Source organism: Onychostruthus taczanowskii, unplaced genomic scaffold, assembly GCF_017590055.1.
Source record: "Onychostruthus taczanowskii isolate IOZ18803 unplaced genomic scaffold, ASM1759005v1 scaffold180, whole genome shotgun sequence".
Taxonomy (NCBI): domain Eukaryota; kingdom Metazoa; phylum Chordata; class Aves; order Passeriformes; family Passeridae; genus Onychostruthus; species Onychostruthus taczanowskii.
In genome coordinates, this window is record NW_024499018.1 from 300002 (window position 1) to 325205 (window position 25204).

The following is a 25204-nucleotide window of genomic DNA, read 5'->3' on the forward strand; positions in this document are numbered from 1 at the left end:
ATAATACTGCTTTTGTAAAAGACTGCTTTTACACTATGTGAAGTCTCTTTCCTTTGCAATCTTTTAAAATTTAACAAATCTTTAGTAACTACTTTTTATCCTGATACAAAGAAGTGAAAAAATAGTTTCTCAACTAGAAGATTTTAGCCATCTGCATTATGTACTGTGAACACGGACTTGCAGCTCACAGCTGTGGCTTGTTTCTGCAAGGCTGGGAAAACCAGGCATCTCCTGGGGCTGGAGGGGCTGCCCTCAGTGAGCTATGAGTGCTGAGGTTTAGAAGATGCTCTCTGGAGGGTAGAACACAATATTTTTCACATAACTAAAAATCCCACCCAGCAGCAATTATAGAGCCAGTGATGACTATTTTGATTTCCTATGACAAGTTTACACAATGTAATAAGGATCTGGCAGAACATCACTTTGCTAATTTTGTGCTCAAGTTGTGTAACAACAATTCTTGGCAAGCTCGGAATTAAAAAAAAATAAATCTGCAAAGGCAACTGGAAAATGAAGCTATGCAAGCAGCTCTGAGTTTTTTTCCAAGGATAGAGATGATCTTGGATCCCAACAAATTGGGAAATATGTTTTGAGAACTCTGACATCTTGGCATATTTCTGCCAGTCCAATGGAGTCAAGGGGACCCAATGCAGGATTGCCCTCTGCATGGAATCCTTGCTGGGTATTTGGAAGGTGAGGGATTCTATTTCATATTGTGATTATTTTTTTAAGGGCAAACTGCTTCCTTGTTTTGTACTTGCCCTTGCTGTTTCTGTTCTGCATGTGTGTATTCTCTCATTTACCATTTCAATGCCTACCTTGGCACCTCAGTCGTGAGATGGTGCCCATGCAGCAGGACAGAGGCTCACAGTCCTTGTCTGCTGGCTGTACTTGCCCAGGGTCAGAGAACACATCTCGCCTTCGAGGGCAAAAGGCAAACAGCTGTAAATAACCTCAAATGTATTTGGACTTCTGCTTTCTCTGCACCCCCTTTGGTGGAGATGGTGCAGCAGCAGACAGGTATTTTGCCTGAGCCTGGACTCTGTCTCCTGTTTCCTTGTGAAAGCAGTAATGAGTTACAAGCATGAGCCTTCTTACCAAATTCTGTCTTGCTGTCAGACTGAAGTCAGAGAGGCTGTGCAGCTCTCTGGGTCAGCACAAAGAGACCTGCAGTGCATTGAGCCACTGTGGCCCAATGCAAGTGAACTTTGATTCCTCCTGGCTCATCCTGGACAGCTGCATTTGTACAAAGAGGTGGCTCTCCACACTTCTGTAGAACACATCTCCCTGGGGGTACAGAGGCCATTTCGTGAGCACTCCTGCCACCAGATCAATTTGCCTTCATTAAAACATAACCAAATCAAACAAAGCCTCTGGCCTTTCATTTCAAAGGCTGCAGTGAACCACAGCAGGGCGGCATGAGTCTGCAACATACACTGACTTTTCAGGTAACAAACTTACAGTGAGTTAGAAAGGAGGACTTTTATTTTTGGTTGCCTCAATGCACACAGGTTACCAGACCTAAGGAAAAGTGTTTAGTAGGTTTTCTTCTATTTCTTTAAAATGTTGAATTACTCTCTCATGGGCTAATATTTATATGGTTTCTGATGCACTGATGGGTTAATGTTTTGCTCACTGATGAGAATAAAGAGTGTTTCTCTATGTACAGCACAGTGATGGAATAAAGCAAGTAATTGTTGCGTAGGGCTTCGTCGCTTTTCCAAGCCGGCATTGTTGGTGCAAGAAGCCAGGAAGTCAGGTAAGGAAAAAGAAAATATCTATTCTCTTCTCACTGGCAAGACTGCTACTTCCTCTCTCTTATCATATTTTTATTTGATTATACTTAAATCTCTCTGAAAGGCTTGTTCATTCATAAGCTTTCCATGTAAAAATTGCTGCAAGTTCTCACTGCACAATAGTGTGAAGACCTACTGCCTTTCTTTGCTAAGGGAGGAAGCAATGGCTGGATTTGATGGAATTTCATTTTTTTTTTTCAGCAAAGTAGAAAAATCATAATAGCATATGTGGCTAAAAACCTTAAAGGAAAAAAAAAACAGCAAAAAAACAAGTGCACAGTTCATTTCAAACTTTTTGAAACTAAGTATTTTGGAGTATTTTTTTTTTTTTTTAAATACTTTGGTTTTTAAATGTCCTACTGAATTTGGGGGGGATTTTTGAGGTAAACCAGATTTATAATGCTCCACTGTAACAGCTTATCAGATTTAGTGTTGATTCAACCTCATGATGAGGTTTGCATCATTTTTTTTTTTCTGGATTTTTTTTCTTTTTCCTTTTTTTTTTTTTTTTTTTTTTTGGTTTACCCAGTATTATTACTTCCTAAATGCTGCCAATAACCTCCTGTCTCAGCAAATAAAGTTTGATTGACCACTGGAGTGAGAAACAGGCTAGATGCTCTCTTTCTACTGCTGGTGAAAAATTCAGATCAGCTTTGAATAGTGATGGTTTGCAGTTTCAACAGGCTAGTCAAAACTTTGAGAAGGGAGAATTCACTGCAAAAAATGCTTATGCAAAGAGTTTTTATAGGCATGTAAAAATTAATTTGTAACAGGCTAGTAGGTGGGGCTGCCTAGTCTTAAGGTCTTGTTTGTTGTTTTACACACTGTATAGGAAGAACTCTCATATTTTTATTCTTATTTCTAGAAAATATTTTTGAGGATACTTCTGAGCAATGAAGAACAATAACATATCTTTGTTTGTCACATTCAAAATAATTTATAAGCAACATCTGAAACAACAATAATGCACAATTGTGTTAGTGCTCCTGATAAATAAGTGGCCAAAAAAACCATTGTGACTTCTAGTCCTTGAAGTACTGACTGAATTACTGTATTATGTCTATTATTATATGTCTATCATGCATGATTCTCCCTTTCTAGATGTTCTGCTTGGCACCTTTGTATTTTGAAGCAGATTTATAGACTGTGAGTTTCAGAAGAGACATCTCTGTAAGAACCCTGGCATAACTAAGTGATAGTTTCTTGAGCTTTTGTTGCTCATCTCTGTAGATGGACACATTTGCCACGAGCATGACTGTGCCAGTGCTCCTGGTCCTGCTGAGCCTGGTGATTGGGAGCAGCCAGGGGTGCTACTGTGAACATTACCCATGGGGGTCGTGGTCTGCCTGCTCACAGACCTGCAACTTTGGCACACAGACCAGGCACAGGTAGGGCCAAGATATCTCACTGCTTCTGTTTCTCTTCTGTGAAAAATAACACTTCTGGAGAGTGGCACCCATGTCCAAATCACCACCTTCCACAATATACTGAGAAAAATTGTCATACTCAAGTGTTTAGCAGATAAATAGATCATCTTTTAATCACAATGCTTTAAAATTACAAAATTTAGTGTCTAGATCATTACTGCCTGTGAGGCAGGGAGGGAAGGGAAGGGCTGGAATTAAAGATCCTTGAGATCCCTTCTAACTCAGACCATTCTAATCCTAGGAGCCAGTGTCTCCAAACAAACCAATATCTGCTGATAGATGTAATGAGGGGAGGACAGCCAGGTCCTGCAGTGGCCTTGCTGGCAGTGTGATTTGGGTGTTCAGCTCCTGCAGACACATGAGGCTCTGGGGGCCCTGCACTGGCACAATGCCACAGGAGGAGCGAGCTCCAAATTTCCTCCCTGCACCATTAGTTTTATGACAACAGATGATGTCAAATAAAGATTCAGCAGCATCAAATTTGATGCAGCACTGTGGTATAATCTAAACTTATGAGAAATCCTCTCTTTTCCTCCTGGCTCTGTCTGTAGCTATCCTCTGGGACATCTGAAGTGACATGAATCAAAAAGAATTGCTCTTTAAACTTAAGGCATATTTGGATTTTTCTTGTAATCAACGTTCTGCCAAATGTGTATTATCTCTCAGCATTTCTTAGTTCAAGTAATTTTGTCAGCCTTCACCCACAAGTAGAGAACACCTACGGTCTGTCTATTCTTTCCTAACATAATTTTTTAAACTTTTTTTAGGCAAATAAGAATGGATGAATATTATAGCCAAAACTTCTGTGACCAGCTGTGCAAAAAGCAAGAATCTCGTCCATGTAACCAGCAAACATGTCCTATCAACTGTCAGCTTGGAGACTTTGGCCCTTGGTCAGAATGTGACCCCTGTGTTAAAAAACAAGTAGGTAGAAAATACATTATATGGGCTAAATGCAAGAAATTATGCTAAGATGATCTCTTTGTTTCAACTTTACAGCAATTAATCTGGAAAATTAGAGTTTAAGTTAACAAGGGAAATTGGTTATGAATTATACAGTAGGAGCTGAAGAGAGCAAGTTAAAATAAGCAGATCAAACCAGAAAGGGGTTTTAGTAGAGTAAATCTATTTATGATACTGCTTGTGGTGCTTATCATAAACTTGCTTCAAAGTTTCCACTGCCATAGTTAAAGGTGAATTTTTCGCAAAAAGAATCAACTGAATTGTATTCAGTAAAGTGTTAATGTTGGCTTAAGCAGGAGAAAGTCACAGCATCTTTGCTTATCCATAACATTCTGTATGTTCTAAAGACATGAAAAATATGATCAAATCATCTCTTGAATAGAGTCAACAAATCCTAATTTCTGTTGGCTAGAAATTCTCAGGCTGTATCTTACACTGATAGTCAGGGTCAGTTTGAGATTGCTCTTAAGAAATACAGAGCATCATTCCCTGAACCTTCATAGCATGTAGAAATCCACCCACCTCCACAAGTAGATATGCTAATATCTGTGGGACAAACACCCAGGATGGTGTTTTTTCCTCTTGGGCTTTTCTCTGTTGACGATGGTACACTTAGAGGTGAAACAGTAGAGAGGGAAGAAAAGAAAAATCAGGTTAAAGTGAATTTGACCTAAACAAACCAAGGCCTGTCAAATGTAAGGTTGTAGAAGATAGAGGACAGCAGATTGTGTGGGGTAATTGTATGTCTGGTGGGTATGAGCTTTGAAGCTAACCATGAGAGCAACTCTGCGGTTCTGTACAGGCACAGCCCATGTCCCTCTGCATGTACCCTTTGGTTTCAGAAATCCATGCCTGAAAAGCAAAAAGCAACCCTGAAAAACCTGTCAGACATCATAAGTATATCTTTACACATATATCTAACTTTCTGTTGCCCAAATAGGGTGAGAAAGACACACAAAAGCTGTTCTACGTGTGAAAGGTGAACCAGCCTGTGGGGTTGCAATTGGAATGGGCAGTATTAGAGCAGAATAAGGAGAATCAGTGAGAGACTGGGACACAGAAAGTTTCAAGAAGTGAAAGGGAGTGGTCCTCTCAACTGAACTGATTTCAATACCCTCTTATATGTCTGAGTTTCTTACCTTATATTACATATAAATGTAGTCATTTTTACTAGTATTAAGTCTTGATACAACATATATGCTTAAAACAAACAGGTGCTTTTGTGGACTGTGGTCCATTTTCCCCTACAAACTGTAAAGATCATTGCTTGTGTCATTTATAAATAGGAATAAACAACAGAATGGAGGACCTGGCTTACAGTGTAAGAATGAGGACTAGTGTAAGCAAGTTCCCATTGATGGGGAGGGATAAAGAAGTGGAAGCTCTGACAAATAATATAGTGAATGTTATGAAACTGAAATGGAGAGTAAAGAATGGTTCTCATGAGCCTGAAGACTTTCTGGTGTTGCTCTTAGCACTCTCCCTTCAGAGTCACTTGGTTACTTATTTTCACTAGAATCTTCCTGCCCTGTCTACAGGGTCTGTCTACAGGGAGGGAAGTCTGCAAGGAACCATATTTTTCCAGTGGGAAAAATTCTTAGAGGAGAATCTGTTCAGGCACACACAGACAGGTCTCACCAGAAGTTCTGTGAAGTGGAGTGGAAAATATATCTGAAGTGGTTTATCTATCATCCTTCAACTTTACTGTTCTGTGTGGAGGGTGCTGTCTGAGGGAAAGAAAACTCAATGAGCTCCCAGAAACTTTCAGGGAAAGCTTTTCTGTCCTCTCAAGTAATCCAGTTCTCCTCAGACAAGCGGTCCCACATGTGGGAGTCAAGCCAGCTGGGTTGTCACTGTCAGAGTATTTCTAATTCAACAGAGATGGTAAAAAACAGGAAAAATCTCTGTAAGCCTGTTCTCACATAATTTTCTACTGCCTATACTGAAGATACAGGGATGGAATTTCTGATTCCTTGGGTGATGTAGACCAGGCAGTCTGCAGTTTAATCATTTATGCTCCATCAGGACTAATGAGGCTCTTGGATACCAGTTCCCTGCCTGCCTCACCTGGGATGATGGCATGGTAGAATGGAAGGACAAGAATCACTGATTATTTCCTTCAGGGCTGTGGTTCTGATAAAGCTTCAGCAGCACTGATGCGTGTGGCTCTGCCTGGGGTGGGACTTAGCTACAAACAGCTCCCAAAAACAACCCTGGGTTTGTTTCTTCTGCCTTTCAGTTCCGTACCCGGCCTCTCCTGCGACCATCCCAGTTTGGGGGCCAGGACTGTACCGAGCCACTGGTGGATTCCCGTCCATGTTTCCCAGCTAAGCTCTGCAACATAGTGGAAGTTGACTGCAAGAATAAATTTCGGTGTGAGAGTGGTAATGATAATCCCCATTGTTGTAACTGCAGCATTACCATTTAGTCAAATTTTAGATACTGAGACAAAAGACATCCATACATTCCATGCAAAAATTCTAGGGGAAATGGACCAGGGAGAAAAGTTATGTGAGGATTTTATATGTATTAGTAACAGCTTATGTTTTCAGTTGTTTCTATAAGTAATTAAAATGCAGTCTGTAGCCAGGGGTGTCACTATGATCATGATAGCTGGACAGTAGTACTGTTCCAATTATATTTCTTTGCACAAATTTTTCATATACAAACATAATGGTAGAGTTTGTCTGAACATAAATTCTCACTATTTTTATTAGGTTTGTGGCTATTTTTTGTTTGCTTCAATTTAAATATACCTGATTAAACTAAATAATTTTATCCACATATCCTTTTGCCAAACTTAAAATTAAGCCTTTGCAGCTTTGAAATGAGGCAAAACTTACAGAATTGAAATAATAATTTCTTAATTGGGATAATCCTGGCTTTATTCTAATTCAGTGTTAACATCTATGGCAAGCTCACACCTTTGCAAGGGAAAAAGACAAGACTGCCCTTTTCCGCATTTAGACATGATGAACCTTTGCTGCTGCTGTTTCTCTGGTGCAGGTCGCTGTATTTCAAAAACACTGGAATGTAATGGAGAAAATGACTGTGGGGACAACTCTGATGAAAGAAACTGTAGAAAGAAAAAGACTGTATGTAACCGAAAGTATGAGAGCATCCCAGGTGTGCAATTAATAGGCAGTGGGTAAGCCAATTCTGCTAATCTTTTTGTAAGCTTTAGTTGTTACCTCGCTAATTTACATGAACAAAATAATTCCCAGTAAGCATGTGAGAGCATTCATTAAAGCATATAATCTCTCAAATTAAAACTGGCAAGAAATTATAAAAATACAACAAAAAAATTAGACTAGGACTGGCCTGCTGCATCTTCCAGTCCTGCTCTGCACTGCTGGCAGACCAGACGGAGAGGTGTCAAGGAACACTGTCCCCAGGTCAGTTGTTCTGTCCCACAGCAACCAGAGCATGTATGGGCAACTTCAGCTCATGGAATTACCTACCTGTACGTCGTGCCAAATGCTTCAGAAATTTGAGGATGCTTCTCTACAGATGTTGTTTGTCTGTGTGACATTTCACAAGATACCACCTACTTCCACACTATTAATTAAAGCAATATAAAGCCTAAACATGGGATGCCTATCCCTAGCAGACTTGCATTTTTTAATTGATTTTTGAACTGTGGTCCAGTAACATCACTTATGGTAGAAATAGACAATGAGTAGTTCATTTTCCTAGAATATTTTTATGTTCTCCACTTAAAACTGACTGCCTTATGCTGACTTTGGGGTTATCAGTAAGGTTATGCACTGCTGGAAAGTAAGAAAATGCTACTGCAAAAAATACTACTGCATTTTCAGGTGAATTTAGTGTGAAAGAGAAATTATTTTAATTCCTTTCAAAGCAGTAACAAGACCCAGATGCTCATGCTCTCAATCCAATCTACAATACCTCACTGCAGCTGTATACCATGAAATGTTTCAAGTCCATACATCTTTCTGGAATTGTTTAATCTCTGGAAATAAATTTTTTGTCAGATTTCACATTCTGTCAGGAGAGAGCCGAGGGGAAGTTCTTGGCAACTCATTCAATGGAGGACGGTGCACAACAGTGAAGCACAATGAGACAAGGAAATTGTATCGTGTCCCTGCGAATCTGGAGGCCGTCAGCTTTCAGGTACTCTCAGGCAGCAGCTCCTAGCCATAAAACCCTCACTGTAATCACCATCCAAAATAAGTGCTTAAGTGTTAGGTAGTACTGTATGTTTTAGAACAAAATCTCTCAACCTGGTGAGGCTTGAACATGCTTCAGTTGATGTGTGGAAAGGGGATAAGAGTTCCTGCTCCACTCATGCTTTTCAGATCTGTGTGAACTCAATGCTCCATATATCAGAGTCAATATAATTGATTTGAGCTTCTCCTGCTTCCAGTGGCTGCAGCCTTATTTTCTTCCAGCTTGGTACCAAGGGCCTTCTCCTAGTCCGACTCATCTAGGCAGAGTTTTGTTCAACTCCAAAGCTTATTCCAGCATCACTTCTGTGCACTTGGAGAACCAATGGCTGCAGCTACTGACTCCAGCTTCCTTCCTGTCACCTGCGGCCTTGGGATCCAGTTCTTCCCTGGGCCATTGCAACCCCTCAGTCCTGCCTGTTCCCTGCCCAGTCCCTCCACAGTGCAGCAAAGAAAGGAGGCAGGCACTCAGCCTGGAAAGCAGGAGGACAAAATACACACAGCCTGGAGAGGAGCCTTACAGGACAGGCTGGGGAATGACCAAAATGAACATGGAGTGTATCTTATAAAAAATCTAGGAACCACTAATACCTCTTTTATGGACACTAGCATTCAGAAAATGCTTTGAATACTGTGGTTGGGGCACAACATCTGCCTGTGTTCATATGATCAGGCCCTGTCTGAAGCCAGTAGATGCTGCATTGGGAAAAAAAGAATGCAGGATGTGAAAAAAAGCTCATCTTATGGATGAAAACTGGTGATTTTTGCCACAGGTGTTGTGAGATTTTGGGATTACTTTAACAGAGGCAACTGAAAAAAGGACACCCTGCTACATTCCACAGAAACTGCAGTTGAATTGGCCATGACATGTAGGATCTGTCAACAATGGTGAAAAATTACTGTCTGCAGAAATATTCAAAGGGGAAAACCAACCTTTGGTTTGCCCAGGTCTCTTTATAGCCAGTAAAGTTCATTAAGTTACTGATGTCCATTTGCAGAACTGTTAAGGGTTTGTGAAATTCACCTTTAGCAGTGCACCTTTATCTTTTAACATTTAGAGCAGCTTCTCATATAGAAGAGTCACTGGATTGGGCTTCTTGGAACTCCAGTCTGTTTTCTTGCAAAAGAGTAAAACTTCTTGAAAAATTTAAAGGAGGGGGGAAGAATGGGCCACCTCATTTCCCCAAATCCCTAGCAGCCCTATTAAGCAAACAGTTCTAGAGGAGGGGAAAAAATCTCATTATTCAAAAACACACAGGGATTTTCCCAAATTTTGGGAAATAAGTAATTTCTGATCTGATGCTGAGGTTGTCTTGGTGCTCTGCTAAACACCATCACTGGAGGTTTACCAACTTGATCACCAGGTTTGCTCACAATTCCTCTTCATGTGCCTTTAATCCATCATGCAGTATAGGTGCTAACAGTCCAAGCATACTCTAAGACTCTCCTGTGGAATCTTGTTCATTCTTCTAGCTGGAAATTGAAAAGAAAGGTCAGGAAGCACCAAACTCTTGTCTTGTACAATACAGAAGCCATGGGGTTGGGTAGTAGTCACGATGTGGACACAACATGTATGTCTGGAATTCTTTTTAAAGTATGTTGGAACTTGTTGAAAAATATTCCTAAGGTTTAGGGTCCAGTGGTGAGAAGCTTTAGAAGAAAGTGCTACATTGTCTTTTTTTCTGTTGTTGTATAAACAACTATTAGTAAGTCTGGTTCTTAGCTTGTACTCATTTTGCCTCTTAGCCTTTCTCAGCTTCATCTTTTGTGTAGCTTACTTTCACATCTCAAATAATCGGGCATACTTTTTCCACTTAAAAACATAAAAAAAAAATCAAGAATTCTTTGCTTAATGGTTTTCTGTTTCATATTATCAATTATGCAAATGCATTTTGCTTTACTGAATTGCCAGGTAACAGATGAAGAGGATGATGTCACATCAGATTTCTACAAAGATTTAACTCCCCTGAGTGAAAGGGCTTCTGACAGTAGTTCATCCACTCATAGTGGTAAACGTTCTTCTGGTATCCCATTTTTATTCTCAAGAAAGACACGGGTCCAGGTTACATCATCTTCATCCTTCAAGAAAGCTATTGAAGCCTCATATGAAAAGGTAGTTGAATATTGCCTTCAGTTTCTTTCTTTCAGTTGATTTGTGTCTGCTCATTCCAGAACTGAGCTGCCAAAGGCTACTTTCCCTATCAAGACATTGGCCCACTAGAATTAGGTATTGAAAAAATCCTCTTCTGACACTACAACATGCTCCTGGTTGTAACATACCTTTTGTAATGCATCATGGTTTTCTGAGTTTAGTACAGAAAACATAGGCTTGTTCTGCTTTTAAAAAGCATAGATTTGGCGTATGACATATTCAGTAAGCCACTCCTTCCCCTACCCTAATTAGATTAAGAGGGCATAATACCTAACAGCAGCAGACAACTAAAATATAAAGGAAGTGCACTCAAGAATGTTATACATATGCATGTACTGGGTATTAATCTACATTATTTTTTTATTTGGTAACTAAGTTGCATATTGGAGTCTCATGTTGGAGTCTCAAACACCAAGATGCATTTGGTCATAAAGATAATCTCAGAAATAACACACCCACAGAAAAGTTTCTCAGAAGAGGTAACATTTTTTCCAGAAGATTCTCTGCCTTTAAAGCAAATTAATACTGGTAGGGTAAAAGATTATGTATTTTTATACCTTAATGTCAGTAAATGATGGGCTATTGTTTGCATTTCTGCATGGGAAAGGCCATAGGAATGAATGAAGCTAAGGCCTGTTGAAACCCAGGAGTTCTAATGCAATTACAGTGAAACTTGACAAAAATATTAGTCTTAACATTAAGATTTCTTATGATGGAAGTTTGCTGCAGAACTTGCTCACTTGTCCTAATGGTTAAGCAACTTGATTGCTTCAACAGCTCACTGCTTCTAGTTTGAATACAACTATCCTGAAGTTCCAGCTGCTGGAAACCTGCTCACTTTCATGCCCATGCACACAGAGCAGGCAGCTCTCTTGTACAATGGCAAGTTTATTTTGGGGGAACAGTGGCTTCTTATTGGTTTAAGCCTAGACCAGAGCTAATTATGAAAATGTTAATTTAGGTTAAACTTCCAACAGAAAATTTATTTTGCATATATGTTGGTTTTCAGCATTGTTGTCATGGAAGGTGGTGAGGCACAGGAACAGGTTGCCCAGATAAGCTGTGGACGCCCCATCGTGGGGAGTGTTCAAGGCTGGGCTTGATGTGACTTTGAGCAACCTGGTCCAGAGGAACTTGTTTCTGCCCACAGCAGTGGTGTTAAACCTAGATGGTCTTTAAGGTCCCTTCCAACCCAAACAATTACATGACTATGTGAAATCACAGATACCCACCAATAACTTAGTCTGGTGTTGGCTAAAGATGACATGGTTTTAAATCCTTTCTCATGAACAGCAGGACTATTACCTTGGGTCTTCCTTGTGTTATCAACTGTATCAGACAGGAAGCCTCTCTGTCTCCATAAATTGTATTCGTGAGTGTTTGTAGGCAGATGTGTACTTGTGTATGTTTGAGAGACCTATGAGTAAATTTGCAACACCTCCTTATAGAGTGAAAAAAGACTATATTCATCACTTAAAAGGAGAGGGGAACTTTACTGTGCTTTGGGACGTTTCATACAGACCTATATGTTAAAATATGTATAAATAAGATATTAATATTCTTGGCTCCTCTAGTTTCTTCACTTACTTCCCTCTGAAGGTGCTAAGACTCCCCTTTTCTTATTTCTAGAATTCCAACTTTATTAGAGTCCATAAAGTAATTTCTGTTGCAAACTTCACAATGAAACAGTCAGATCTGCAGCTATCAGACGTCTTTCTAAAAGCACTTAACCAGTTGCCCCTGGAGTACAACTATGCTTTATACAGCAGAATATTTGATGACTTTGGCACTCATTACTACACCTCTGGGAAGATGGGTGGTTCCTATGATATTCTTTACCAATATAGCTCTGACGAACTGCAGAACTCAGGTATGCAATCTTTAACAAGAAAATATCATTATTTGTTTAAGAGCTTTTCTTATCCCTGCTTTTAGGTCTTACACCACAAAGTTCTTCAACAGCAAAAAATTCTTTAGACATTCACAGACTCATTAATTACTCACACTGCTTACATATAGAGCAAGAAGAAATTTTTGCTCTACACTGTATTTGAAAAGTTCAGGAGATTCCTTATTTGGTAAATGTCACTGTGTTCAGTGAAACCACTTAAGAACTTCAGACCAAGACCAGGTGCCACCAGGAAAAGTTGTTCCAGTTGTTCCTACAGCATGGGACTGAGGTCTGAGAGGTATAAGGGGTACTTTTTGGGATGCAGCCAATAAAGTTGATGGTCTGGATTAGAAACTACTTTAAAATTTTCCCATGACTTCTAGACTCTCAAAATGAAAATACAACACCACAAAAATGGAAATCTAAAGTGAAAAGTTGTGACCTTTAATGCCACTGCTGTAACTTGCATGGCATAGGAGGGTAGCTGAAGCATACCTCTGTCCAACACGGTACGTGGGGCAGCACGTGCCTGCTGTAGTGACATCTCCAGAGGCTGATGAGGAGCATGGGAGGTTGCTGGCTCACCTCAGTGTGGGAGCTTAGGGCATGATGCCCACCATATATCATAGTTGTGCTGATAGAGATGCTGCTGTGTGCTATTTCTAGGCCTGTCTATTGAGGAATCAACAGAGTGTGTCCGAACAGAAACAACCAGGCGTGTGTTCTTCAAGAAGAAAAAGAAAGTCAGTACCAGATGCACCACAAACAGGATGACTGTGAAACATGAAGGTGAGCATGATGAGAACAGGGCCCATGTCCTGTTACTTACCCTGAGAGATCCATTTCCCTCAGATGCCCCAGGTGACCTCTCAGCTTTGTTGAACTACAGATGCACTGTCAGAGCAGCCAGTGTTTCACTGCCTGGCTCTGATACAAGCACTGAAATCAGATTCTCATCTGCAAAAGAAATGATGATGTAGGTGTGCTATTTCTCTGCTCTGGAGTGCCATCACTGGTGATCTGGTATCACTGGCTCTCCAGCTGGTCACAGATCTGCCAAACATTACCCTCACCCTGGGTCCAGGGCCAGGAATGCTGAACTGAAAAATGAGCAAAGCTAGAAATTTGTGTCTATGACTCAGTCCCTGGTCTTCTTTAAGGGTTGCTCAGAGCTCTTTGAGAGAGTTGGGCTGCAATAACACACTCCCTGACTTTTCTTTCCCCCCCTCCTCAAGCCAAGAAGATATTTAGGTACCAGGGTGCCAGAAATGTGTCTCAGAAACTGCAGTAAGCTGGTGCATTTTCCATGAGAATGGCAGGAGTCATGTTCTGCATCACTAAGGATAGGTCATCACTTCCACCATGTTTTCGTCCTCAGTAGTTGATTAATATCTTTTACTTGGATGTTTACAGCAAGGACTGAACCTGCCATGCTGTGCATTCAAGAGGTAGTCTCCTACCATGCTGTGTGCTCTAGAGGAGGCTACTGCATCCTCTGCATTTTCCACTACTGTCTTACACTCTGGATATCTCCACGGCTCAGGTCTCAAACACTTTCATTTGAAATATTATCACAGGCTTCTGTCATAGCAGGCAGGGATTGTTCTGAGATTTTTACTTCATTTTTCCAAGGATAGTTTAAAAAAACTAATCTTAGTATATTCTTTAATATCCTCTTATACTTTTTCTTATAGTTGTGTTGTCACATATGCTGTCTTTGAAAGCCTTTTTCTGAAAATACTGTGATGGAATCATCTTTCAGGTTCCATTTTGGAGTCAGCCGAACGATCAATTTCCCTGGTAAAAGGTGGCAGGTCAGAGTATGCAGCAGCTCTGGCCTGGGAGAAAAAGGGGGCTTTTCCAGGACACACAGTCTTCAGAGACTGGCTGGAATCAACAAAGGACAATCCTGTGGTGATTGACTTTGAGGTAAGAGAAGAACAAAAAAAACACTGAGATAACAAAGACTAACTGCTCTTCATAGGGCTGTGCAGATATTTTTTCCCTGTAAACAGGGATGATGATGTGTGTGAATGAATGTAGATAAATATGGGCGTAACATACACATACAGAACTTTTATTAGAACAACTTCTTATGCATGTTGGTTTATAAGGCACACTTGTTTTGCATTGTCCATGGAGAGTGGGATTAAGAGTGAGGAATGTGAATTACTTGCTCTGACACCAGCAGGAGCTCAGGCATAGGCAGGGGTTAGTTGCTGTGCAGGAAAACAGTACATGGTATCATTCCCTTGTCAGGCCTATGTTGCAAAGTGTGTCACATAGCTAAACTTAAATAAAACAGCAACACCCTCTGTCTCTGTCCTCCTCCTTCAGTGCAGCATGCCGGTGCTGCTGTGAGTGCACCAAGCTGTCTCCCTTCTCAGCTGGTGCAGCAGCTGCTCAGCAGCACTTGAGGCAAACAGCAAAACCTGCCTGAATGCAGCATCCACTGAGGTCTGTCCTGCTGCAGCTGCTGAACTCCTGAAGGCAACACAGGGATGACATGTCTGACATGACAGGGACTGGATGCAAGCAAACCCTACATTGTCACAGACGTATTTTATGAAAAATCCTTTTACCAGGATCTTTTCTCCTGAGAAGCTGGGAAGCTTCAGCTTCTCCATGTTTTGCTGCTTTGGAATGTGATTTGGAGAACTGTTTACCCAGCATGTGAAATTGTTTTTACTTGATGACCAATGACAGCCACCTGTGTCAAGGCTGTGAGCAATCACAAGATCCTATCCTTTCCTTTCCTTTCCTTTCCTTTCCTTTCCCTTCCCTTCCTTTCCTTTCCTGCCTTCTGATAGATCCTTTCTCTCTATTCTTTTTAGCATAGTTTTAGTATAGCATTTTAATATAATATAATACCATAATATAATAAATCAGCCTTCTGAAACATGGAGTCAAGATTCTCATCTCTTCCCTCATCCTGGGACCCTCAAACACAACCATACTACATCACATAGTGATGTGATGTGTGGTAGAGTGTGTCCTGAATTTTAGGACATAGTATCCCACTTGGTTGATTCTCCCCTTGCTCATAGAGTCCTAAACTGGGGAGATAAAAGAACAGGGCCCATGTCCTGTTACTTACCCTGAGAGATCCATTTCCCTCAGATGCCCCAGGTGACCTCTCAGCTTTGTTGAACTACAGATGCACTGTCAGAGCAGCCAGTGTTTCACTGCCTGGCTCTGATACAAGCACTGAAACAGGACAACATATATGTATAGCACTGCCGTGCTCCTTTATAACATCCGTAATTCCTGTGTGATACAGCCTCTAGCTCCTTCAAAAAGCTCTGGCTGCCCCAGCAAGGGGTTGCGGTTCCCGCTGACTGTCCGGCTCTCTGGCAGGTGTCGCCCATCGTGGATCTGGTGCGGGACGTGCCGTGCGCGGTGACCAAGCGCCGCCACCTGCGGCGGGCGCTGCGGGAGCAGGCGGGCGGGCTGGACGCGTGCCGCTGCGCGCCGTGCCCCGGCGGCGGCCGGCCCGTGCTCGCGGGCACTCGGTGCCTGTGCCTCTGCCCGCCCGGCGCCTACGGCCCGCACTGCGCCACGCGGGCTCCGGGACACGCTCCAGGTAACCTCGGCCTTCCGCTGTCTCTTTGTCGGGGTTAATCTGCCATAACCTGCCCTTGCTGAAGCCACAGCGCTTCTTACCACATGGTGATGTCCAAAAAGCATAAATGTAGAGATTGCAAATGAAAAAATCAAACTGGAGAGCCATGACTCCTAGGACAGTGTGAGACATGGTAAAATATTCCTTATCTACATAATTAAGGTAATTTGAAATGAGCTATTCAGCAAAGGTGAAGCTGAGATCAAAGATAATTGATGTGAAAAATTTAGAAACCTATTGCTTAGTTTTCCCTATAGCCTATTATGCTTAAGACTAAATGGCTAATGAACATAAAAATTGTTGATTACAGTTTAGAAGGAAAACTCAGTTGTCATAAGGAGAGAGAACATAATCACCATTCTGGAAGATTTAAAGAGCAATTTAATGCAAAAACGTTTTTGAATTAAATTTGCACTAGTGCCATACCTAAGGGAAACAAAGGAGATATGATATATGTTTATATTCCCCAGTCAAAAGGGAGCATAAGTTAAAGTCACTCAGGCAGGTACAGTTCTCATTGTCTGACCCTGATGGAGGAATATTTTGAAAGGAAAAAACAACTGAAGACAGAGATGGATACAGAAAGTCTATTGCATGCAGAAGAAAGGGTGTGTAAGGAAAAAAATGATGCATTTTCATGCTGATACAGGTAATAGATGCCAGGGGTTAAGAGAAAACAGTAATAGTAATGTTTTAATGTAACTGGCATAGGATGTAGATTTGGGGTTTAGACATGGTGTGAGAATGCAGTTTTAGTTGAAAACTCATTAAATAATGACCTATCTAAGGAACTTGTCAGTACATGAAAACACACACATCCGTGAGCTCAGTAAAAGTGTAAAATATGCTGCTTCTGAATTTTAATGTTACTTGCAGCCAAAAATAGGGAGGTAAAGTATTTTTGGCTTTTATGAAGCAGCTGGAATTTAACTGGACAGCATTTGGAAAACTTTATGTTCTAGATGCAAGCTATTCCCTTAACCTTAACTTTAAATTTTCTGAAAATGGCTAATATGAATTTACCATCATCCCTCTCATGTGTGGCCTTAAAAGAAATATTGTGTATGGTACTGGTCTGCCAATAAAATATGATGTCTCTTTTATTCCTTGCAGTTGCTGTTGATGGCCGATGGGGTTGCTGGTCTGAATGGAGTCCATGCGATGCTTCCTTCAAAAAAAGAAGGACCCGGGAATGCAATAACCCCTCCCCAATGAACGGTGGGAAGCCATGTGAAGGGGAGCGGGAAGAAGAGGAGGACTGTTATGTCTCTGTGTTCACAGACAGGTAAGAAGATCAGAAGATCTGCTTAGTCATGGGATAGTTAAGGAGCACTCCAGAGTGGCTCTGTGACTGCCAAGGAGAAATAGCAGACAACTTTGCCCTCTGAATTTCTTTGGTGGAGCATAGAAAAAGCAAACTCAGAAAATCTCTGCAATTTGCTTCACATTTGGATTTATTAATGTTTTATTCCTAGAAAATTGCTGATTAATTGAATACTAAAGCATGCCTGTAGATCTTGTATGCTGCTTTGAGTGGCTTCTTTTCCAAAGCCAAGGAAAAATCTTTTCCTCCTCTTCATGGGAGTTCACAGTTTCTATTTTTTTCCCTATCCCCTCTTTTCTTAGAGATTTAGATCTGAACTCAGTCACAGAGAGAGTTTGGATGAAGCTACCAAGTTTCTCGTATTTCCACTCCAAGTATGCCTGATGTACCTTTTTAGCGTGGTTTCAACTTCAAATCCTAACCCCAAACTGGCTCAATTTTTTTTCATCTTCAAGCCCAAGGCTTCAGGTTTTTTTCCTTGCCGGAGTGAATAGGAGAGGATTACCAGCAGTGGGCTCCACAGTTCTTTGTTACTCAGTTAGACACCATAAGAGACCAGCCACCTTTAACCACTGCCTTGGGGCAACAGAATTACATGGATTATTTAGAGATGTCCTATTAGGTTGTTCTTTGCTGACTCTTTTTCTTGCTGTACAAAAATATTTAATTAATTATGTTGATAGATGCATTTAGTGTTTTTTACTGCTCTCATGCTCTCCCCCTTATCAACCTGCAGTTTTGTCCACCATCTTTTATTTAAAAGAATAAAATTATAGGGGGAGGATGACAGGACACACTTGCAACTCTCCTGACATTCTGCCATTGTTACTTGGTGATGTGAATGCTTAAGATACAGCCTTACAGCAAATTTTCACTTTTCAGAGGTGCTCCTTGTATAAATGATGATGAAGCCAAGAGAGAAGAGAATGTCTTGATTGGTGAACCTGCGTCTGGATGTTCTAGGCCAGAACCACCAGAATATGGCTTTATCAGGGTGAGCATGAACAATGATACAGAAGCAAAGTGTAGTAGTTGCAGAGATTGGAAATTTTGCAGCTTCTCTGCTGTATGTGCCTGATATCCAATCTAGCTACCATGCTAGTGGAAGTGCTGTGTTCAAGGAATGCTGCAGGACTCTAGCCCACCACACTACACCAGCAACTGAAGCAAAGTCAAGGTAAAATTCATTTCAAGTGGTCCTTGAATCCTTGTTTGGTAACCATGACACCAGTTACTCCAACTGGAAAAAGTTATCATTATATTGGTGAGTGGATGACTCATATTTCAGAGTAGAAAATGCATGCATTCATTACATCTTATCGGGATTTCGCTATTGTTTCCTTTGACAATGCCCAGTCTCGTTACCATAGATCCTCGCAGAGCTTTTTGTTGTGGGATTCTTAATTTTTTAAATTTTTTTTAATTATTATTATTTTAATTGTTTGGGGTTTTTTTTTGTTTTTTTTTTTTTTTTTAGAATGAAAAGAACCAGTATGCTGTTGGGGAGGAAGTTGAAATTGCGTGTGTGAGTGGGCATAGCCTCAGTGGCTATCAATACCTTCGGTGTCTGCCAGATCAAACCTGGACACAGCAACATATTGAGTGCCAACGTAAGAAAGACATAATGAACAAAATGCACAGCAAAAAAATAGAAGGGGAAGAAAACATACAAAAAAGATTCTAATAAAGGTCTTTTAGAAATGAATCTCTAACATATCTGAAAAGATAGCATTTTAAGAAGGTATTTCATGTAGACGTGGCAAAAATATCGTGAGTCACTACATCACTCCCCTTTCAATTCAGAAGTGTTGCTATTATGTGCTTTGTAAGGAAATTGTAATATGCAGTGCATTAGAAAATCCTCAGATGGATGCTGCGAGATCCTTCTCTTTTCTAGTTTTAAATAGCTTTAACAAAAGAACTCCCCTTTTGTTTTCAGACTTACATAGATGTCTTTAGGTTGATGCCGTTATGAAGAAGAAATAATTCCTACAGAAATTTGTCTACTATTTTTATATTAAATGGATGACGTGTTTCTAACTATGACCTCCCAGGCTGCCTTGAAAATCTCTGCTATAAATCAGTGCCTTTAAGGATTTATAGGTCAGTTAAGAATTAAGGATCAGAATCGGTCTGTGTTTGCTAACAAGAGAGATTTCAATAGTTTTCTAAAATTTGGTGTATTTTAATTGACTTAGTCTTCATTTTAACAAAAAGAAGAACTGGAATATACTTAGGAGCTTTCTATTGCCATTGACTTTCTTCCATTTACAAAAGGAAAAATTAAAAAATGCTGTTAAATGCCATTCTTACTATTTTTAAACAACAAAATTAAATTACTTATATTGGCATACATTAGAAACATTTTGTCATTATTTAGTTATTATTTGAAAAATATTTTAAAGACTATGACAGTGCACTGAAAATTTCTAGACTTAATTATGCTAATTTTTTATTAGTTTTGAATGTCAGACAAATGTTCAGTATTATTGAGTGTATTTATATGGTTCTTCAGATAAAGCATTATCACTTTCTGTAAATATCCACAGAGCATTAAACCAAAAGAATTATGCTTTTTTTAATTGTTTGTTACAGCCTCAGTGTGCCTCAGGCCACCAATATCTGACAGTGTCACAATTTCCCCATTTAAGCAACAGTACAACATTGGTGAAACAATGAAGCTGAGCTGCCAAGCTGGGTTTATAGTCACCGGTCACACAAAGTATACCTGTGGGAAAGACTTGTCCTGGGTACCTCCTATTTTGAGGTCTATTACATGTGAAAAAGGTTAGTATGCCTGCAGATACTTACTGTTTCCATACTACGGGTATTAACAGTACTGTCTATTTCAGCTACCTAGAACTAGAAGGCTGATGACTGGGTTTAAGACATATAGCAGCTGTTCATTAATTATAGTTTTTCTTTGTGTCTCCCATGGTGACAGAATTTCAGCTCTAAACTTCTGCATTAAGTTTAGAATTTTTTGATGCAATGTACTGTAAACTTTAATAATGAAATTGAGACTCTGCAACTGTTTGCTTAAAATCAAAACCAAATCAAACTAAACCCCAACTGCATTAACGAGGCTTTGTGAAAGCAAAGTAGGAAAATGCATTCTATTGAAACTTTAGCTGCTCTTGTTATTTTCCAGTGATTTTTACAAAGACTGATGAAAATACTTGTGACATGCCAACAAGGGAGCTTTTGAAAAGAGAAACTTAGGACAAACAGAAATAAATCCATTTTAGCTTTTATGGTAGGAGTATAAGATATTTCTGTTCTCTCCTTACTAGTTATGGTAGTTCTCACTTCTTGTTTCAGATGTGCTAACCAAAATTAGAGGTATTTGCAGTCCAGGACAAAAACAGGTTGGATCTCAGTGTGTTTGTATGTCTCCAGAAGAAGATTGTGGGTAAGTGCTGTAATTAGAAATCAAAGTTTCTCTAATGATAGACCAGGAAGACATTGTGACACCAAACAGGAAGAGCAGGAAAAGACAACTGCAAATCAAGACTACTCTCTCTTCAGATATTACCTAGCTGTTCCCCTGTATTCAAATTGCAGTCCTGTTTGTAGCCTATGAAATAAATAAAAAATTACAGAATAACACAATGGACTATGTTGGAGGGGTCCCCAGTGATCTCCTGGCCCAGCCTCCCTGGTCAAGCAGAGCCATCCCAGAGCACACGGCACACGCTTGTGTCCAGATTGTGCTTGGGTGTTTCCAGTGAGGGAGACTCCACAACCTCTCTGTGCAAACTGTTCCATCCACAACAATCCACTTCTTCCTTCTGTTCAGGTTGAATTTCCTGTGCACCACTCACTGCCCATTGCCTCTTGTCCTGTTGCTCAGCAGCACCGAGCAGAGCCCGGTCCCTGCTCTGACCCCTCCCTGCAGACCCTGACAGACACTGATGAGGTCCTCCTCAGTTTTGTCTTCTCAAGGCTGATCAGAGACAGCTTCCACAGCTTTTTTTCTCATAATAGGGATACTTCAGTCCCTTGATCATCTTTGTAACCCTCCACTAGATCTGCTCCAGGAGTTTCATGCCTCTGTTGTGCTGAGGAGCCCAGAACTGGACGCAGCTCTCCACATGTCCCTCACCATGGCTGAATTGATATGCAGGGTCACCTCCCATAATCTGCTCCCTCTAATGAACCCAGTTACATTACTGTAATGAGACACCACAGCACATCCTTTTAATCTACACTGCTCTCTGCTCCTGGAGACCCCTGGAAAGTCTGGAAACAGAGACTCCTGGAAACTCTTTTCTTCTCTTTATTTCTCCAATGTCATCACCATGCACAAGGAGTATGCAAGAACTGTGATCTCTAAGGTTCCTTCCAGTCCAAACCATTCTATAATTTTATGACCATCTTTTTGGAAGATGACTAAGCCCCACAAAATGATGCTGCTTGGAAATGCATGCACCTTCTAGGAATGAATTCACTCAGTAACCAAGAGCAGTACAGAAAAAAGTAAACTACAAGCCACATGACTGTTTTTGCCTGGTCCCTAGACACCTGCGTGTCAGAGATAGAGTTGCACACACAGCTGCAGGGATGCATTAACTCAGAAACCTACCCAGGCCCAGTGGAAATTTCACATCCTTGTGGAGGTAACAGCCTCTCCTTTTTCCTGTACAGATACATGTCCTTCACCTCCTAATGGCTGGACAGGACCAAAGCTTCCCCATCTCACAGCACTTGTTTTATCAGGTCCAGGTCCTGCAATAGCCAGGGCAGCCTTAGGTCTTTAGGTGACTCTCCATCCTGGCCATGGCTTTGCTGTGTTTCATCTGATGCTGATGTACTGTTTAAAAGTATGGACTTGTTCCGTAGCCTGCTAAAATAATTTTTCTTTTCTTTCTTTGGGCAGCCACTACTCAGAAGACATCTGTGTGCTACATGCTGTTTCTGAACAGAATGTGACCAAGCCCAGCTGTCAGTACTCAGCTGAAATGTGCCTCGGAGTGCAGTCATTTCATTTCTTGCATGCTGGCCCTTGCCATGGTAATTCCAACCTGGACTGGGCTATTGAGAGGGCAAAGCTCTCTACAAATAGCTTGAAGAAAGTGCCCTGTGGCTATGACACCTGCTACGATTGGGAGGATTGTCAAGGTATGACTTCTGAATGGTGAGATTCAGCCATCCCTTTGGATCTAAAAGTAAAATGCACTGACTTTCACTGCTCCAAGTACAGGATTTACAGACAGCGTGGTCCCTCTGGGCACACAGAGTGTGAAAGTGTTTTCAGCCATGTCTCCCTGCTACCTAGGCTTACACTTAGATATGTGCGTTTTCCCTTTACTCGCAACTAGTGTAGTGTTGTTACTTACCATTAGAAAGGCACAAGAGGAACTTGGAAATTGAGATAACTTTTTTAGGAGAACTAACATTTGAATCTTTAATCACAAAAATGTAGTTGGTAATATTTTCACCCATTCCTTGCAAAGCTACTAGCTCCTAGTTTGTACTTCAGGAATTAATTTGGGCCACACCCTCTATAACATATGATTAAATTGTGAAATTAAATCATGATACTACTTCAAAAGCAAGACTGGGGCCATCAGCCTTAATGGGATTTTAATGGTAAAATTTGCAAATACACATATGTGAAAACTGTGTCTATCAAGAGTTTTAATGAACTAGCTAAGCTGGTAAAAAAACCTAAGAGGATTATTTTCTAAACACTATTGTGCAGCTTGGCTATTTACTGTGTAACCCGGTGATAAGTAGTAGGTTTTTCTGTAAATGTCTGAGGTGCTGACTGGCTCTGCTCATATCAAGTGTTTGCCAGGTAAAGGCTGAGTGACAGACATGCTCACTCCGTCCCTTGCTGCCAGAGACAAATCTGATTCTTATCACACCTGGTCTACGTAATGATAAATAAAGCAACAGCAGTGTGCAGCAATTCCAAGCCTCTGTTTTGAAGATGCAAGATTTCTGCAGCAGAGAATTTGAAGTGAATATGGCTGTAAAATTACTGCATGACCTGTTGTCCCTTGTGGGCTCAAACAGAGGGCATGACCAGGTATGTCCATCAATGGACATGCTCTGGTGGAGCCTCTAGGTATCATGTGCTCCTGGGAAAAATGTAGTAATTTTTTTTAATTGCTTATTCCAGAGCCTCTAAGAAGCCTAGTTCTGCTTCTACTGTGCAAGTGTCTTCAAGCTGGATCTTGTGCCAGCACTTCAGTGTTTTTCTCTCAAAAGACTACAGAGGAGATCTATTCAGAAAAATAGGAGAAAGGGGAGAAAAATATATTAAATAAAATTAGTTGTCAGTGTGGTGCTCAAGAGATTAGAACTGGACTCTTTACTATCTCCACAGAAGTCCACTTTTCCTGAGTGTGCACAAATATTTAGGAAATGAATGTTTTGTTTTTCCTGGAAGTGAGTAGTTGGTATCAACACAGGAACAGAACATACTGCAGAGAAGATACTGCAGTACCATGAAAGAAGCTAAATGGAGGAAAGCACACATTTTTCATGTTGTAAAAAACTGAAGGCAGAAACTCTGCCTAGGGAATTTCTGGGAAAGAATATAAAGAGTCAGAACCTGATTAGATCAGAAATGGGTAATGAAATAACCAGCAGGACTGAGCTTTACCACAGGCCAGCAGTAGGTAGCTTAGTATTCATAAAGAGAGCTTTAATGAAATAGGAGCTGACACAATATGGACCTTAAGACTCCATTTCATAGCAAGATTGTGTTCAAGGATAATTGGGAAAAGAAAGTCAACTTAATATATCTTTGTTTAGAAGAAAAGTCAGGGAAAGCCAGTGGATAAAAGCAGTTAGATCAATTCTGCTTTTGTATGGGCCATTGCTGAAAAAACTGTTATTTAAAGCTGATTATGCCTCTATTCCTAATATCCAACCATCTAGTGAATGCACTACAGGCTTTTTGTAACTAATATATCACAAACATCCACTAGTGTTTTTCCCTGTTGAACTTTGAAATGTCATCAAAGTATAAAAGTCATCACATTTGCTGCTATATTTCCACACATCCATTCCCAGAGACGCAGACTCAGTGCTCCTGCCTGATGCCTTACCAGTGCCCCAAAGGAGAGATCCGCCCTCACTGCATCCAAATGGAGACGACGGGGAGGAGAAGGACAGTCAGTCATTGCATGCTGGCAGCCATGAAATGTGCTGGCATCAAACTGCAGGTGCTGGAGCAGGGGAGCTGCCTACCATAACCCATTCGCTCTCTGCACACACCATGATCATTGCATCAAATGCAAACCGAGCCACCCACAGGAAAGCTTGGTTGGTTATGAAAGGATAAATGGATCAAAACAAAAGGATGAGAAAAAAATCCAGCTTGTTAAACAGCTTTCTGGGAGATGGGTGGCAGTGACTTTTTTTCTGTCTGAAAATGACCTGGTCTCAGGGGTATAAAGGGCAACTTGTCATTGCTGACACCTCTGGCGATGTGCAGAGGAAGGGAGGGGAACAAACGGAAAGGGAGAAAAATAAATATTGCCTTTGGTCTCCCCTAGATCTGCATAAGACTTTTCCTTTCCTCAGCCATTTGTTGCTTTGTCCTTGTGCTTGTGACTGCTGTTCACTCTTGTCTCACTGGCTGAGTACCTGCTGTATCACACAGGCAAACAGAACAAGCACTTCAGCACCACTTCTGACATCAAATGGGGAAGGGGTAGCAAGAAGCTTCCTGCAGAACAAATGGAAGGAGCAATACCAAACACTGTAAAGTCATCAAAATGATGTGATTTTAATTGGAGTAGCTGAAGGGAGGAGGTGTTTGCTTTCTGTGTTTGTTCACTGGGTTTCAACTTTAGGCAGAAAGCCTGAAGCATGAAGCTTGGAGAA

General features: G+C 40.8%; 1 protein-coding gene across 1 annotated transcript; it reads left to right on the forward strand.

Moving 5' to 3' along the window:
- The first annotated feature begins 559 nt into the window (after positions 1-559).
- Positions 560-25204, forward strand: C6 (complement C6). The gene is made up of 19 exons (XM_041401005.1): positions 560-693; positions 1670-1759; positions 3027-3184; positions 3991-4147; positions 6426-6570; positions 7193-7334; positions 8182-8320; positions 10286-10486; positions 12155-12395; positions 13083-13205; positions 14179-14345; positions 15774-15999; positions 17152-17323; positions 18245-18356; positions 18840-18972; positions 19958-20149; positions 20684-20774; positions 22242-22483; positions 24389-25204. Exons 3-19 carry the CDS (start codon positions 3027-3029, stop codon positions 24568-24570), a joined length of 2823 nt encoding a protein of 940 aa, XP_041256939.1. The 5' UTR covers positions 560-693; positions 1670-1759; the 3' UTR covers positions 24571-25204.